Source organism: Caenorhabditis briggsae (assembly GCF_000004555.2).
Source record: "Caenorhabditis briggsae complete genome, chrI, whole genome shotgun sequence".
Classification (NCBI taxonomy): Eukaryota; Metazoa; Nematoda; class Chromadorea; order Rhabditida; family Rhabditidae; genus Caenorhabditis; species Caenorhabditis briggsae.
This window is the reverse complement of record NC_013489.2, coordinates 11,731,609-11,749,266: the sequence shown is the minus strand read 5'-3', so window position 1 is coordinate 11,749,266 and position 17,658 is coordinate 11,731,609. Positions and strand designations below refer to the sequence as shown.

Sequence of the window (17,658 nt, the reverse complement as noted above, 5' to 3'; positions counted from 1 at the left end):
GAAAACTCGCACTCGGCCACCAGTTAACACTATGGTTTTCGATGCGTTTCTCTCCACGATGGAATTTTTTTCGAATTTTTTTTACTATTTGTATGGGAATCTACATAATTTTCTAAACAAAATGAATCAATAAAAATTTTCACCGCACACCACCTTTAAATTTTCGAATTTTAAAGAAAAATCCTTTTTTTTTCTTGGAATTTTTGGAACTTTCGGGAAATTCCTTTTTTTTCCTTTTTTGAAAATTCCGTTTTTTAAAGATTTTTTTTCATTTTTTTTCCAGAATTTTCACAAATTTTGGTTTTTGGAAATTTTGAAACTTCCGCAAATTTCTTTTTTGGAATCTCTGGATTTTCGGTTTCTTGGAATTTTCGAAAAATTCCGTTTTTTTTTTTTGAAATTCAGAATTTTTCAAAAATGCCGTTTTTCGGAATTAAACAATTTTTGTAGTTTAGAAGAATTTTTTGGAAAATTATTTCGTTTCTTAAATTTTCTTAATTTTCAGTTTTTTGGAATTTTTGAATTTTCCGAATTACCGGATAAATATATTTTTTTTTGGAATTTCAAAATTTTCGGAAAATTCTTCCGTTTTTTTTTAAATTTTCAAACTTTCGTAACTTTCTTTTTTTTTAACTTATGGAATTTTCAGAAAGTTCCGTTTCTTTTGAAAATTTAAAATTTTCGAAAAAAAAAAGTTTTTTTTTTGAAAATTTTGAAGTTTCAAAAATGCTTTTTTTGGAATTTTCGAACAAATTTTTCCCGAAATTTCGAAAATTCCCATTCTTGTAAAATTCCGGGCCCGGGCCTGAGGAAATTTTCAAGGCCCGGGCCCGGCCCGGAAGGCCCGGTGTCAAAAATTCTGTATTTTTGAGCCAAATTTTGAGCTCTCAATATATTTTTTTCCCTTTTTTTTCGTATTTCGGATTGTTTGTCTGTCTGATCAAAAAAGATCGAAAAACTCGAAAAAAATTTTTTAGTCGAAAAAAATCACATAAGGGTCCCCCCTTATGTGTTTTTTGAAAAGTTCGAAACTAGTGAAATGACGGGCCCACCGGGCCGGGCTCGGGTCGGGCCTCCGAAATTCCGGAAAAAGCCCGGCCCGGCCCGTTACAAGTATGAAAATTCCTGTTTTCTGGAATTTTCAGCCTCTCACCATCGCATAGCTCTCCATAAAATACGCCGGCCGCCTAGAAGTGCACTGTAACACCGACATTAACCCGAGTCGACCATTTTGAAGAGTTGCCAATTTGTTCTCGGAGCACAAACTACACAAATTGCCAATTGCTTTCAGACAATTCAGTTTCAGCTCTCCGACACGTGGCAGTCCAATGAGATCATCCAGTTGACAGTATTGATGGAATACTGTAGTTGAAAGTTGGTGGAGAGATTCAGATGTCTCGATTCGCTGGATTTTTGATGGTGGCTGAAAATTCAAGGAAGTTCTAATTTTTTGAAATTTTCAGATTTTTTAAATTTCTGAAAATCGGATTTTTAGAACTTTCTGGAATTTTTGATTTTCTGATTTTTTTCATCTTGATTACCGGCTGCTTCGGTCGGTCTGTATATCTTCTCTGCGTCTCTTCATATCTCCTCTCCTCTTCAATTTTCTCTCGAAGCGTCTGGGATCTCGGATTATTGTCATCTGGAACTTCTGGCCAATTTTCTGGCTGGGCCGCTCGAAAATCGGCGAACAGCGATTCGGCGTGTAGGATCTGAAAAAGCGGACATCTGGATAAACGGACAGACAGATGGAACATTGGACCTACCGTATCCAGAACATCAACGACGGCATTGATAGCGGTGGCTTTTTCGTTTAGATATGATGTCATTTCAATGTTGGTGCACATTTCCCCTGGAAGAAATTTTCTTTCTTTTTTGGGTTTCCAGTGGCCTAGAAAATTTGAAAATTGGGAATCTAGGCCACCTTCAAAGAATCGAAGTTTCGTGGCCTAGGAAACCAAAATTGAAATTATAGGCCATTTTTTAAAAACCCAAACTTTGTGGCCTAGAAAAATGAAGATTCCGGAAACTAGGCCCCCTTAAAAGTTCAAATTCCGTGGCCTAGAAAACTCACGATTCGGGAATCTAGGCCACCCAAAAATATTTAAATTTGGTGGCCTAGAAAATCAAAACTTTCGAATCTAGGCCACCTTCAAAAATCAAAATTCGGTGGCCTAGAAAACCCAAAACCTGGTGTCCCAGAACGCCAAAAACTGGGATTCTAGGCCACCCAAAAATATTTAAATTTGGTGGCCTAGGAAATCAAATCTTGGAAATCTAGGCCACCTGAATTCAAGAAGCTAGACCACCTAAAAAATCGATTTTTTTTGGTGGCCTAGAAAATCTAAATTTCGTAATCTAGGTCATCCAAAAAAATCGGAATTTTGTGGCCATGAAAATATAAAATTAGGCCACCTAAAGTATTTTTTTCGTTTTTTGTTTTTAGTGGCATAGAAATTCAACATTCGGAAATCTAGGCCACATTAAGACATTGAAATTTGGTGGCCTAGAAAAATCATACTTTTGGAAAGTTAGGCCACCAAAACTAACTAAATTTAGTGGCCTAGAAAATTAAAGAGAATCTAGGCAACCTAAACAATTCGAATTCGGCGGCCTAAATACTAAAATTTGGGAAACTCGGCCACCTAAAAAATTTAAATTAGGTGGCCTAGAAAACCAAAATTTGGGAATCTAGGCCATCATACACTAACCTACTATCTCCACGACTAAATTCAACATTCCCACAGTTTTCGTCCTCCTCTCTTCCACTGATTTTGGCTCCTTCACCGATTTGGCCGCCAGAAAAGCACCGTAATCCACCGTAATCAACTCCAGAAGATTCAGAACGAACAGCAAGTTATTCGAGTGAATTTTCAGCTTCTTCTCCTCCGAATTTTTCGAATTTCGCACCAGAATCACTCTGACGACGTCGAGCACTTCACAGAAGGCGTCAGCCGACATCTCCGCGTAGCACGACGACAAAAACCCGTAGTCCTTCTCTAAAAGTGTCGAAAAATAGGCGAGAATCGAGGTGACGTCTTCTGAATTTGTAGAATAAGAATTCAGAATTCTCTCCAGAAGATGTGAATATCTAGGGGACTTCTGGAATTCGATGCACGTCGAATCAGCGGTTTTCACTAGAATCAGAAGACATTCAGTGTAGAATGATGACGTGGCAAGAAGGGTTTCCAGAAGTTCCACGGCTTCTGAAGACATTTTAGAAGCAAATTGAGGGGATCGTTGAATGAGATTCAGAAGCAGACGAATCGATCGACGTGCTTTTTTCAGGGATTCAGATGACGTGGCGGATTCAGAAACCGTCAACGTGGATTGCAGATAATTGGCGAATGTTATGGCGAGAAGAGTTTGATGAATTTCAGCGAAGTTCTGGAACATTTTCAGATTTCGATATTTTGAGTTTTCGAATTTTCAAACTTCTGAAAATCGATCAATAATTTCTTCGCTCGCTTCTTCGGTTCCCACGATTTTCATCGCTTCGAACAGCTCGTCTGATAAGATTTTGGCTGAAATTTTCAGATTTTTTCAGCTAAAAAACCAATTTTCACCTCCATAATCAATTTCTCCGTTGAATTTCTCCCGTTTTCCCAATTTGACAATTTCGCTGAGTAATTTTTCCATTTTTATCTGAAATTCTAGTTTTTTTGCCCTTTTTATTCTTTATTGAGGTTCAATTCACCTATTTTACCTAAAAATCGCTGAAAATTGGCTGGAAACCCACTTTTTAAAATTGAAATTTCAAATTCGCGCCCTTCAACTCTGGTTTTCAATGGAGCGCGCTTGCATTTTACACTAATTTTGGCCGAGACCCCGCAAATTCCGGAGAAAAAAATTTGCGGGGAAAAAAAACTCCGGAGAAAAGTGGGCGGAGTCAGGGGCGGAGATTTTTTTCCGGAATTTGCGGGGTCTCATTTTGGCCATTTTTCGCCAATTTTCAGCTGAAAAAACGCCAAAAAACAAGGAAAATTCTCGAAATTTCAAGAGAATCGTTAATTTAGTGGTTTTTAAGATGATTTTTTGAAAGCTTTCCAAGAGTTTTAGAGAAAAATCGGCTGAAAACTCGTTTTTTTTGCAGGATTACGGTGCGTAGAAGTCCGCAAACACCGATGCAAAATATTGCGGACTAAAATGAAAAATTAAATAAATTTTTAGGTAAAAATTCTGGGGATAAAACCAAGGGAAACTGATAAAAATAATGAAAAAAGCTGCTTTCACAATTTTTAGGTGAAAATATTCATTTTTTTTTAGTAAAAAAAGAGCTAAAGCTATGGGAAATTTTCAGAGAAAAAGCGAGAGATCATTGGGAAGAAAAAGCAAAAATTCACAGAAAATTCTGGGGTGACTAGAACATGAGAAAATGCACAAATATGTGAAAAAACTGTCAAAAAACGGCGGTAAAAATTCAAAACATCAACTAATTCTGTCTTCCAGGAAACAGTGAATTCTCAAAAATCCAATCGGCCGATGTGTCTGCCATCATTTCCGATTTTTCCGAATTCGTCAATCGATCCATGATTTTTTCAGCTACAGTAGGAACGATTCGTTTCGCGTGTTTTCCAATCGAGAGTAGGCGGATTGGGATTTTATGGAGGAGAATGTGAAGGCATGCTGAGTGGCCGGTGGTCCAGGAGATCATTGTAGTGCGCTGGAAAAAAGGAGATTTTGGGTTACTGTAGAATTACTGTAAATTTGAATCTTGTGAGTCGTTACTACTGTATGACTAATGTATACCCAAATCTTGTAAAATGTGGTTACTGTAGGGCTATGGTAGATCTAAATTTTGCGAATCGTGGTTACTGTAAGATTACTGTAGATTCTGGATTTTTAAATTGTTGCTACTCTAGGGCTACTGTACATCTCAATTTTCTTTTTTGAAGTTGTAGGATTACGGTAGATCCAAATTTACGATAATACTTTAATTAGGGCAAGGGTACAATTTTGAAAAATCTGAGTTACTGTAGTCGCAGTTACTGTAGCTAGAAAAGGATTACTGTAGGAAAAAAAAATATTCGAAAATCGAAAGGATTACTGTAGATTCGAATTTTGAACTTTTTCATTTCTATAAGATTACGGTAACTGAAAATTCTAGGAAACTCTAAAAATGAAAAAAAAACCGACCGATTATTTTAAATCTAGGGATTACTGTAGCGGGAGCTACTATAGGTAGAGAGGGCTTACTGTAGGGGAAAACATTGAAAATCAAAAAGATTACTGTAGATTTGAATTTTGTTAATTCTGCTTACTGTGTGGCTACTGTAGATCCTTACGATAAAACTTCAAATAGGGTTACTGTATTATTTTTTTTGGAAAATCTAGGGATTACTGTAGAGGTTGCTGTAGCTGGAAAAGGGATACGGTCAGAATTTCAGAATTTCAGCATTTCTGAATTCCAGAATTCCAGAGCTTCAGAATTTTTGGAGCCACAGAATATCAGAATTTCAGAATTTCAACATTTTAGAATTCCAAAAACTCAGAATTCCAAAAATTCCAGAAATTCTGAATATCTGAAATTAATGAGAAGGATTACTGTACCTTCTGCCATTGCTCCATCTGATCCACAATTGCTCCGAGATGTTGGCTCAGCTTACACAGCGCCTCCTCGTCTTTTGTCAGCGCTCCCCATGGTCTAAAAATGGATATTTTGGCTTAAAGTCTATAAACCTAATTTTTCGAAATTCTACCTCTCTTCCACATGCCCTTGGCTCCTAATATTCTGTGCACACTTCCATAGAGAATCTTCCAGAAGCACGACCATCATGACCAGATTCTGAGGCCCGGAGCTCTTCGAGAAGCACGCCTTCAGAATTCTGGGATTCACCGAATACGTAGAAATCACCATTGACACGAGATGATCCGTTACTTTTTGAGAGGTTCCCGCCTTTTCCGAGTTCTCCGATCTCTCCAGATGCTCAGAAAACGACTTGACGTCATATGTATACTTCAGAATCGCCGTCGAGACTTGCTCCAAGAATTCTGGGCTCGTGTGCTCCGCAAATCCAAGGAGCCGCGTGGCCAATAAGCCTGGAGCTTTACACCCCGAAAGAGCATTTTTGAGGTCTTCAGAAGCCAGTGAGCCCTGGAAAAGTGCTCCAAGTGCTTGCATAGTCTCTGCAATCGAGGCGTTCAGAGCCAGAAGCTCCCGATGAAGCTTCACTTGATGTTTCTGAGGGGTTTGAGAGATCCAAAGAGACGCAGATTTCAGGCAAGTCCCTAGGATATCAAGGAGGCCTGATAGCTGTGGAGTCTTCGTTGAATCACTGAAATTCCAAATCAATTCCATCACTTTATCCACGATTTTCAACAGTTCCGGCTTGAAAATCACAGCATAGGCTACACGGGGATCCTTCAGAAAAATACATAGAGAATGACAAATCCGGATGCAAAGTCTCATAGAAATCCCGTTTTTAGTCCAATCCAACAGCAAATCAATCATTTTTTGTGGTCCCTGAAGTGCACAAAATTGATCCAGGTTCAGGCACGATTCTTGATGCTTCTGATCGGATTCGACGGCTTGAACGAGGTCGTGGAGCGATTTTTCCACGTTTTCTTGTAGTTTTTCGTCGAATTTCGAACTGCAATATTTGTCGATTGCCATGTTGAACTCTCGGACGAATTTGGTACGATTTCGAGGGGAAGCAAGCGGTCCGGGAAGGGTCTCGGCGATTTGGCTGGAAAAAACACACTAATTCAACAGTAATCATAATTTTTCAAAAATTCGAATCTACAGTAATCCTACAGATGCCACGAGTTTAAATATTCGAGACTACAGTGATCCTACAGTAGTCACAAGTTTAAAAATTTGAAATCTACAGTAATCCTACCGTAATCACGACTTTTTGAAAATTCGAATCTACAGTAATCCTACCGTAATCAAAATCTTGAAAGATCCAAATCTACAGTAATCTTACCGTTATCACGATTCTTAAAAGTTCAAATATACATTAACCCTGCCGTAATCACACTTTCAAAATTCAAACCTACAGTAATCCTACAGTAATCACGCTTTTTCATAATTCGAATCTACAGTAACCCTACAGTTGTCACAATTTAAGAAATTTAGAATCTACAGTAACCCTGCCGTAATCAAGATTTCAGGAATTCAAATCTACAGTAATCCTACCGTAATCCCGACTTTTCTAAAATTCGAATCTACAGTAATCCTACAGTAATTACGATTTAGGAAATCAAATCTACAATAGTCTTACAGTAATCAAAATATTAAAATTCGAATCTACAGTAATCCTAATCATTATTTTCCCCTAAAAAGAATAGCAAAAAAAAGTCTCACATCTTCTCCAAAATCTCCCGTGCCTTCATCGATTGCTCATCCTTCCTTCTGCTCTCCTCTTGTTCTTTTTTCTCAGCTTCTACCGTATCCCCCACCTCCTTGAAAACCCCAAACAAATGCCTTTTCAGCTCCTCAACTTGACTTCCAGAACTGATCATTTTGGCTTGCAACGAGTGCTCTTTAGTGCAAACCACATGAGCAACCGCTTCCAAATCCGATCGGATCACTGTAGATGGGCACAGAGCGCATTCACGTGGGCGATCCGAGGGGGCGGAGCTTGGCCAGAGGAATGCAGGAGCTTCTGTTGGCTCTTCTGGAGAAGCTACCAACGAGTTCAAGTACTCCAGCATGTCTTCTGGAGCCTTCTCTCCCGCCAACTCCCGAATCTTCGTCTGGCGCACCTCTTGCGCGTGTTTCCTTCGTTTCACTGCCGCCGCCTCTTGCTCCCTCTTCTTCTGAGCCTTTTCCTCGTGCTTTTTGGCTCTCTCATCTGCTAACTGCTTCAGTTTCTCCTCTTCTTTCGCATCTTTCACTCGTAATTCGTACTGTTTGTTCTCCTCTTGCAACGTGGCAATGAATTTCACCTCCATCACTCGTTGGTCGTCATCCTTGGCTTTTCGAATCACTTCCATTATGTTCTTATCACGATTGTCGGAGGCACGCTGCATTCGCGCTTCGAGGAACTGGCGTTTTTGTTCTGGAAAACAATGAATTTTGTATATTGTGGTTACTGTAGGATTACTGTAGATTTGAATCTTCTGATCAGAATTTCTAAATCATGATCACTCTAGGGGTACGGTAGTTGAGAACTCAATCGAATTAGGGTTACTGTAGTTGAAAATAATAAATAAATCGATGAATTTCTAGGAGAAAAACTAGGGATAAGCTTAAAATGTATAGCAAGGAAGGGATTACTGTAGGAAAATATTAAAATCTAAAGGATTACTGTAGGGGAACAATTCGAAAATCGAATGTTGCAAATCGCGGTTACTGTATGGGGTACGGTAGCTGACAAGTTTTTAGTGAAAAGTCAATTTAAGAAAAAAACCACACTAGGGTTACTGTAGTTGAAAAATAAATCGCCGTATTTTTCAAAGAAGTTTACTGTAGCTACACTCACCATAGCTAGCGATGGATTACGATAGCCAAAATTATGGGGAGTACTGTAGTTCAAGTTTATCATTGTAATTAAATGATTATATCGATTACTGTAGATAAGGCTACTGTAGACACTAGGGGTTTTCCAGATCGAGAATGCTGGATTACTGTAGAAGTACGATAGCTGGAAACTTAATTTATGATCAAAAAATTCACCTAGGGTTACTGTAGTTGATAGGTAAATCGATTGATTTTTCGAAAGATGAATAGGGATTACTGTAGTTAAAGTTACTGTAGAGCTAGAGAGGGATAACGGTAGCTCACAATATATTGATGAGAAGGTACTGTAGTCCAAATGTATCGCTGTAATGAAAAGGCTACTGTAGCTAAAATTACTGTAACCGAGAAAAAATATAGTTAGGACCACTGTAGCTGAACCTGGGTTACTGTAGTAAGGTCAGAGTACTGGATTACTGGATTAGAGTACTGGATTAGTTAGGGATTTAGGATTTATAATCACTGAGAGATTAGATTTCTCTAACCATTGGCAGAAAGCTATCAATAGGGCGAAATATGCTAGTTACTCTATTTTTAAAACTTATCATAGTAAGAACGTTAGATTAATGTCATTACTATATAAGACTTTTGTGCGACCGTATTTGGAATATGGAACGGTGGTAGCCAGCCCTTCTAAACACCAGCTCATTGACAATATAGAGAAAGTGCAAAGCTCCTTCACTAGAAAATTGATGAATAGAATAGTGGGTAGAAACTTAACGAGAATTGATAAGGATTACAAAACATCTCAAGAAGATTGACCGAATTCAGCCTAGAATAACTACAATCTAGACGGGAAAAGCTTGATCTGAAATTCTTCAACAAACTCATTCTAGGTAAAATTAATATAAATCATTTATCATATTTCAAAATTAGATCGACAAAAACGCGCAGCCGCCACACCTACCAATGGAAAACTCCAAAGTCTAAACTTAAACAAAACTTCTTCACACATAGGGTTCTTAGTAAAATGATGAGCTCTACAAAACGGATCTAAAAGCCTGCTGCTGTCAGAAGTTCAGTAAAAGATTTGTTATTATCCACTATTATTCATTTCTAGGTTAAGAAATATCAATTTTATGTCACCATGTCCCTTTTTGTCTATTTATTCTCTTTTTCATTCTTTTTTCTTCTATTCTTCCACGTATTTTTTACGTAATAAATACAATACAATACAATTACTGTAGTTGTAATTCGTGTTCCTAGAAATGAAGTTTGATTTCTGTGAATTGCGGTTACTGTATGGGTACGGTAGCTGAAAACTCAATTTGCGAAAAAAAATCCAACAAGGATTACTGTAATTTCCATATATGGAAAATTAGAGATTACTGTATTTAAGATTACTGTAGAACTATATCTGAATCTGAGCTACTATAGATACTACGAATCTACAAGATCAGAGTACTGGATTACTGTAATTATGATTCCAGTTCCTCAAACTGACTTACTGTAGCTATAACTAGATTACGTCTATAGCTACAGTAATCCAGTACTTTCCATTTCCTTTCTCACCTCGAATCGCTTCCTGCTTGGCTCTAACTTCCTCTCTTCTCGTCGTCAGCTCCTTCAATTTGAACGTCTTCGCATCCTGAAGCTGTTGTCTCAACTCCTCCGCATGCTTCTGTTTCATCTCATGCCTCTTCCCAAAATCATCATCATCCTTCTGACAACGTCTTCTCGAAGGACTCGACATCTTCTCATGTCTCTCAACTGGCGTTCCCGGCTCATGAATCGATTTTTGAGTAGACTTCTGATGGTACGTCGCCACCGATTCCTGCTCCATGAGCTCCGACCAAGCCGAATTCCGAATCTCCTCGAAGACTTTGAAGAAGTTCTCCATCTCCTCCTTCTGCTTTCTCTGCGTCTTCCTCTTCTGCTCTCTCTCCAAACTCGCCGCTTCCATTTCAACCTGTCTCTCGAGTTCCGCATCTATTTCCATGGATTCCGCTTGTTTTATTTCCAAATTCAAACTGTTTTCTTCCAGTGCCAATGACTCTTCCTCCTCTGTCATCTCTCTCCATTCATCATCTTTTTCCAGCTCTTCTGGAAGGGCCACATAGCCAAAAAGGGATCCATTTCGAGATTGGGTCGGTTGAGAAGCTGATGAAGAAGGCGTCGGGTCTGCTGGAACGACGTCTTCTGAATTTTCGGACGATGGGGCGTTGGGAGGATTCGATTCTTCGTTTATTGATTGAAGTTCGGCATTGGCAGAGGATGGGGAGGGTGTCTCCTAGAAACATCAATTTTAGAAGAAGGGATTTGTGTGCCTGTGTGTCCAGATGTCCACCAGACACATTAGATTAATATCAGGCTATTCCAAGGTCATTCACCATGGTGGCCTAGAAAATTCACCTTGCGAAAGTTAGGCCATCATTGTAAATGGGCTAAAAGACATACTAGGTGAATACCAGGCTATTCCCGGATCATTTACCATGATTGCCTGGAAAACTCAACTCGTAAAAGTTAGGCCACCATGTTGAAATGACCTAGAAAACGCAAAAGGTTAATATCAGCCCATTTCTAGATTCTTCGGCATGGTGGCCGAGAAAATACAACTTGCGAAAGTTAGGCCACCATGTCAAAATGACCTAGAAGACAGACTAGGTGAATAACAGGTTATTTCCAGGCCACTCTAACTGTTAGAATCTAACATGGTGGCCTAGGAAACACAGCTTGCAAAAAGGTTTCATTTTGCACCATTTCTAGGCCATTTACCATGGTGGCCTAGAAAACTCGACATAAACGTAAGTTTCACGTGACCTTCTTTTGCTGGGTTTTCTCCAGCCATGTGGCAGCTCTAGCCAGCTAGATCACAGATCCAGTCAGGTATATTCCTAGATTTTCCGAAAAATCAGTAGTTGTGTGTTAACTGGGCACTCTTCTGTTGTGTTTTTTAAAAAGTAAGCAAGTTTGCTTTGGCGGGAATTTCAAAAAATTCAAAATTCCAGACTTTTTGATTCGCTGAATCGAAGAGAGAGAGAGAAAAAATCTGAAAGATGACGACTACACCGAATAGCAAAAGTCGTAACAAGAAGGAGGCGGCGGAGAAGAAGACGAAGACGTCGAAGACGACGACGACGAAGAAGAAGAATTCAACGGTGTCAATGTCGAAATCTCAAACGTCGATGGATCAGAAGGAGAACGAGCCGAAGGATGCTAAGAAGAAGGCAACGACGACGACTTCTGAAGTGGCCAAGAAGAAGGAGGTGGTGACTCCGAATCCAAAGGAACCAGTCAAAGATCAGGGAGACAAGGATCAGAAGGATGGGAAGAAGAAGGATTCGAGAGCCGATGACGATGCTAATAAGGTGAGATCCTTACCGTAAGGTTTCTGGGATTACGGTAGTTGGCTTGGAAATTTTCAAAAAACTCAAAAAATCTACAGTAATCCTTGAGATAAGTGTGTGATTTCCGTTATTTTTCGTTTCAAAACAAAAATTTCTAAATCTCTTTCGATCGATTATTAGGGATTACTGTAACTAGAGATGAATTACGGTAGCTAGAAAATATATTAGCTGAACCTGGGTTACTGTAAATGCTAGATTACTATAGAAAACACACTAGATGAATATTAGGTCATTTCTAAATCGTTTACCATGGTGGCATAATTTTACCATGGTTTACCATGGTGGCATAACAAGTAAAATTTTCTAGGCCACCATGATAGATGATCTAGAAATGACCTAACATTCACCTAGAGCGTCTTCTAGGTCATTTCAACATGGTGGCCTAGAAAACTCAGTTTGGAGAAAGTTAGGCCACCATGCCGATTCGCCTAGAAATGGCCTAACAGTCATCTGATGTGGTTTCTAGTTCATTTTGAGCTTGATTGCCTAACTTTTGCAAAATGAATTTTCTAGGTCACAGTGCTAAAATGGTCCTTAGGTGGCCTAGAAAACTCAACTTGGAAAAGTTAGGCCACCATGAGAAAAATTGAAAAATCTAAAATTTCAGCAGCCAAATGAGCCATCTGGAATGGATGTGGTTGTGAAGGAGGACGAGAAGAAGGTGAAAATGGACGATGGCTATGAGGATTTTGGTCCGGGTGCTCAGCAGAATAATTGATCTTTTTTTATAGAGTAAAAATACATTTTTGGTGTTTTTTTTTTAATTTTTCAGTAAGAAATTCTTACTTTTCCCCCTCGTCTCCCTCCAATTTTCTGCTGATTAAAAGCCTCGACACTCTTCCTAACTGCCATTGGATCAGCAAATGTGAATCCACACTGTCCTCCTGTTTGTCCCGATGTCCCTCTTTTCTCTTTCTTCTGTTTTTGCCGCAATTTCTCCACTAGAACCTGCTGATTTTTCTCCCATAACAGCTGTCGACTATAGGCCATTTTTGCCATTGAAGCTCTTGTTTGAGGCAAATCCATCGCTGATTTCGGGCATGTTAGCGTTCGATTTGTGGTTGGTGGACCTCGTCGATACGATGTTGAAGACAACCTCTCATAGACATTGAGGGGTTCTGTAGATTGTGATTTTGCTGGGAGCTCTGTCTCTTTCTCCACCGAAAATTCTCTGTCAAATTCGGATACTGTAGTGCTGGATGTGGATTTTCGACGGCGACTTGTCACTAGCTTCCATCCATCTTCTGGTGCCGTGGAAGAGGAAACGGCGACGGCGGCCACGGCCGCGGCAGCTGTTATTCGGGCGTAGGTGAGGTTGGATTGCGAGGAGGCGGTGGGCTGGAAAATTGGGGATTTTTAACCTATTTTAAGGTTAGGAAAGCCTATTTTAAGCCTATTTTCAGTCTAAATGAGCCTATTCACGCTTGATTTTAGTCTATTTCTAGCCTATTTGTGCCTATTTTCAGCCTATTTTTAGACTAATTTAAGCCTATTTTTAATCTATCTGGCCAAAGATTCCAGCTACAGTAATCTAAAAATATGTTAATCTTCCCGGTTTTTTATCTCGATTTTTTTGCGTTTTCAGTCAATTTTTCTGGGAAAAAAATCCAGAAAAAATTGATATTTTCTTCGATTTTTCGCAAAATTTTTAGACCTTTTTAGGTTTTTCAGCTATTTTAGAAGATTCTTTTTCGATTTTTCCGGTTTCTTTTGTGTGAAATTCGATGCTCCTGACGGAAGATTACTGTAGATTACTGCAGAAAACTTGTAGTTTGTAGTTTGATTTTCTGCACACAAACCCACGTCGAATTACGACATAATTGTTTTCTACAGTAATCTACAGTAATCCAACACCGTTCCATCAAATTTCAGGCAAAAAAAACCGGAAAATCGAATAAGAATCTTTAAAAACAGCTGAGAAACCTTAAAAGGTCTAAGAACTTTGCGAAAAATCGGAGAAATTTTAGTTTCAAAAATCCGAAAAAATACAAATATTTTTAGGTTACGGTAGTTGTCGTTGTGGGACCTTGCCCCATTTTTAGGTCTAAAAATGCCAAAGTGCGAATTTTCTACCTCAGAGGACTTCTGATTTGGACTAGTGGGTGATACATTCTTCACGGCTTCAGCAATAATCGTGGATATCGGAAGAGCATTTGCATTCGGCGATGACATGGATTTTCGGACTTCCCAAGCCACTGAGGGCCGTTTTATTGTCTCCTGCGGATTATTCTCATCCTGGTCCCATTGTTTTTCAACGTTTATGGTCTCGATGAGCGATTTGAAGTCGTTGGAGGATGATTGGAGATATAGCATTGCTTCCTGAATTTTTAAAAAATTTAATTAATTAATTTTTTGAAAAATTTCCTACCCTACACCCTGCCACCGACTGTTCACTCCTGCACATTTCATACATCAAATCAATCGTGGTCTTCAGATTCTCCACATATCCGGTCCATTGTCTTGCTCGTTTCTTGCTGAAAAATTTGAATTGCGAAATCGAGAAATTCCGTTTTTTCTCTACCGATTCTTCTTTTTTTTCGACGACCTACTGACGATGGATTCTGCTTTTTCTCGATCCGCCGGGTTCATTTTACTGAAAAATGGATTCTTTATAGAATTTCAGCTAGAAAAATCCAACAAAAATATCAATGAGAGAAACAGCCATGCATTTGAAATCATGCGGTGTTTTTTTTTCATTGGCATTCTCTGCGCCTCCACTCTCTAACACATGACCATGGAGCGCGTTTGCATTTCGCCAATTTTTCTTCGATTTTTTTTTCAATTTTTTTTCCCCATAAAAACGCGTTTAAGAATGACAAAAAGGCTTTTAAAAATTATCTGTGTATACTAAAAGAATCACATTTTTATTTAAATTAGAGAAAAACACAAATCTAAATGCATGACACCCATAAAAATTTAAATTTATCGTTATCAATTTATCAAAACTCATTTTCCCTCTTTTTTCCATACATTGAAATCCAATTTTTCCAGGTCACAACCGAAAAATTGTATATAAAACCTGTTGTTATATCGTCACAAAAAGATTAACATCTCCGTGTCAAATCGGATTTAAACAAGGTTCGTTCTTTGAATTTTTTCCAAATTTCCTCCTATTTTAAAAATGAATAACTACCAACCAATTGTAAGACCCCCAAAAAATGTTTTAACTGATTTTCAAATTTTCAGAATCCAGAAGACACAAAAATGCAGGTCAAAATCCATCCCAAAAACACATTTACAATAATTATGGTCCTCGGATTTTTGTATTTAGCTTATTTGATATTTTTCGAGGTAAAAAAACTCTGGAAAATCTAATTTTCAAGCCTATTTTCTTGTAGAGTGGCGATGGGATGCCAGAAATCGATGTAGATTTGAAAGATGTGATTAGCTACGCGGTTCTAGCCATAGAAATGGGTGGGCATGCAGTTATGAAGGTTCATGAGGAGAAATGTGAGTTTTTGGCGTTATTTGGTGCAAAAAATCATGTAGATTCACATTTTAAAAAATGAAAAATTCAAAAAAAATCCTGAAACGCAAAACAAGGCGAAGTGGGATTCGGTGGCCGAATCTGAGTTTTCTAGTCCATTTGGTGCGAAGAAGCGCGCCAATTCAAATTGTTTTTTTTTCAAGTTTTTCGAGTAATCTAGCTGAAAAAATTTGAATTCGCGCCCTTCTTCGCAGCACATGGACTAGAAAACTCGCACTCGGCCGCTGCGGTTTTTTTGCATTTTAGTAATTTTTAAAAAAAATTTTTCACTGTTTTTTTTTTGAGAATCTGCACACATTTCTGTACAAAATAAGGCAATAAAACTCTTAAATTATCGATTTTCAGCTCTAAACGCCGCTGCAAAAGGGCTGACTGACGAGGGAAAAGAGGAATTGTTAACCAGAGCAGATTTGATATCAAACCACTTGATTTTGGATATTTTGCAAAGGTTTCCACAGCTAAAAGTAAGCTAAATATCGCTGAAATATCGTAAAACCTGTAATAGAAGGGCCCCTAACTTTGAGCCAATTCATCTTGGCTCCTGTAAAACATATCAAAACGTTGTCAATTGATAGATTGTTCATCATAATATCATGACTATTTTGTCAGTTGTGACATTCTCAGTATCTCTCAAAAGAGCCGAGATAATTGAGTTCAAACTTGACAGCGTGGGAGCCCTTCTATTACAGGTTTTACGAAAAACCAAAATTTTCCAGATAGTTTCCGAGGAAAAAGCGTCAGAGTTCTCGGATCGTGAAGTGGAGCCATATCGATCGGATAACTATGCGGTTTGGCAGAGTGTGAAGGAGATTCTGAACCAAATTCCATCCCGAAGACTTCAATTATCTGATGTTCGAGTTTTTGTGGATCCATTGGATGCGACCCAAGAGTTTACAGGTATTAGGAAGCATTATTGTGTAAAAAACCATGTTTATTGCATTAAAATCAGTAAAAATAATACCTAAATTCACATGAAAAAAAAAAGAAAAATCTCGAAAAAATCGCTTTTTGGACTTCAGGAAGGTTCTCGAACCTCCGAAAAATGAGCTTTTTTTGAAAATTTTCTCCAATTTTCAGCAATATTTTTAGACTTTTTTAGGTTTTTCAGCTGTTTTTGAAGATTCTTTTTCGATTTTTCCAGTTTTTTTCGTCTGAAATTTGATAGAACGCTGTTTGACTACTGTAGATTACTGTAGCCCAAACGAAATAATAGTCCGAAATTGGCTCAAAGTGGGCTGAAAATAAGTTAAAATCAATTTGAAAGGGTCGAAAATAGGCTTAAAATAAGCTAACATTGGCTTGAAGTGGTCTAAAAATGGTGGAAAATGCTTCAAAAATCATAAAAATTGGCTTAAAATGGACTAAAATAGGCTAAGTGGGATTTAAACTCCCCAAATTTAGTCGAAATTGGTCCAGAACAGGTCTGAAATGGTCCGAAATTAGCTTGAAACAGCCCAGAATCAGCTGAAAATTGGTTGAAATCCGCTTGAAATAGTCCAAAATTGACTTCGAATAGTCAAAAATATGTCGAAAATCGGTTATTATCGAGTATCGACCATTTTAAGCCGGTTTTGGCCAATATCAAGCCTATTTTAGTCTATTTTAAGCTAATTGTGGGCTATTTTAAGCCAATTTTCATAATTTTTCATAATTTGTGGACAATTTCTCAAGAATTTTGATGCATTTTCAACCATTTTTAGGCCATTTCAAGCCAATTTTAGCCCATTGTAAGCCTATTTTAGATCCTTTCAAATTGGATTTAGCTTATTTTGCAGCACATTTTTAGCCAATTTCGGGCTATTATTTTCTTTGGGGTACAGTAATCTACAGTAATCAAACACCATTGCATCGAATTTCAGACGAAAAAACCAGAAAAATCGAAAAAGAATCTTGAAAAATATCTGAAAATCCGAGAAAGGTCTAGAAATTTTGCGAGAATTCGGAGAAAAAAAATATTATTTCTGGATTTTTCTATCATTTTTCCCAAAAAAAATACTGAAAATGCACAACAATTGAGAAAAGGAACATTAAAATAATTTTTGGTTACTGTAGCTTCAAGTTTCTTGAAATATTCTTTTTAAAAATTACTAAAACCTTCAAAAAATCTGAAAAAAGCAATGAAAACGTCCGCAAAAATCGTTTCTAGATGAATTTTTCTCAATGAACGACATTTCTTTGACTTTTTTCTCTTTTTTTTATGTGAATCTACATGATTTTTTTTGTACATAATCAGCTTTAAAAACCTTAAAAATCGAAATTCCTTCCGAAAGGATTTTTATCATAACTACAGGCGGCCCAGCTGATAAATTGTCCCTAGAACGAGATATTCATACAGTTCTGGTATCAAATGATAGATCTCGACA

At 38.0% G+C, this 17,658-nt stretch overlaps 4 protein-coding genes across 4 annotated transcripts in view; 2 read left to right on the top strand and 2 right to left on the bottom strand.

Annotated features, from left to right (window-relative positions):
* The window catches only part of CBG13644, a gene marked incomplete at both ends in the record, with an annotated part of 12,894 nt that extends 9,255 nt beyond the window's left edge, over positions 1-3,639 (bottom strand). Inside the window, 6 exons of the mRNA XM_045241297.1 lie at positions 1,154-1,423; positions 1,542-1,712; positions 1,767-1,852; positions 2,811-3,387; positions 3,436-3,524; positions 3,567-3,639. Coding sequence (XP_045095218.1) covers positions 1,154-1,423; positions 1,542-1,712; positions 1,767-1,852; positions 2,811-3,387; positions 3,436-3,524; positions 3,567-3,639 — 1,266 coding nt within the window. The remainder of the gene's footprint in view (positions 1-1,153; positions 1,424-1,541; positions 1,713-1,766; positions 1,853-2,810; positions 3,388-3,435; positions 3,525-3,566) is intronic.
* Positions 3,640-4,432: 793 nt separating this feature from the next.
* On the bottom strand, positions 4,433-14,397 carry CBG13640 (the record flags this gene model as incomplete). Its single annotated transcript, XM_045241296.1, has 9 exons — positions 4,433-4,663; positions 5,551-5,644; positions 5,700-6,686; positions 7,307-8,003; positions 9,974-10,691; positions 12,595-13,146; positions 13,882-14,127; positions 14,177-14,282; positions 14,330-14,397. 9 exons carry the CDS (start codon positions 14,395-14,397, stop codon positions 4,433-4,435), a joined length of 3,699 nt encoding a protein of 1,232 aa, XP_045095217.1.
* On the top strand, positions 11,458-12,526 carry CBG13641 (the record flags this gene model as incomplete). Its single annotated transcript, XM_002640456.1, has 2 exons — positions 11,458-11,769; positions 12,419-12,526. 2 exons carry the CDS (start codon positions 11,458-11,460, stop codon positions 12,524-12,526), a joined length of 420 nt encoding a protein of 139 aa, XP_002640502.1.
* Positions 14,398-14,929: 532 nt separating the features above from the next.
* Positions 14,930-17,658, top strand: part of CBG13639 — a gene marked incomplete at both ends in the record, with an annotated part of 8,345 nt that continues 5,616 nt past the window's right edge. Inside the window, 5 exons of the mRNA XM_045241295.1 lie at positions 14,930-14,950; positions 14,995-15,099; positions 15,147-15,258; positions 15,641-15,759; positions 16,012-16,192. Of these exons, the coding sequence (XP_045095216.1) occupies positions 14,930-14,950; positions 14,995-15,099; positions 15,147-15,258; positions 15,641-15,759; positions 16,012-16,192 (538 nt within the window). The remainder of the gene's footprint in view (positions 14,951-14,994; positions 15,100-15,146; positions 15,259-15,640; positions 15,760-16,011; positions 16,193-17,658) is intronic.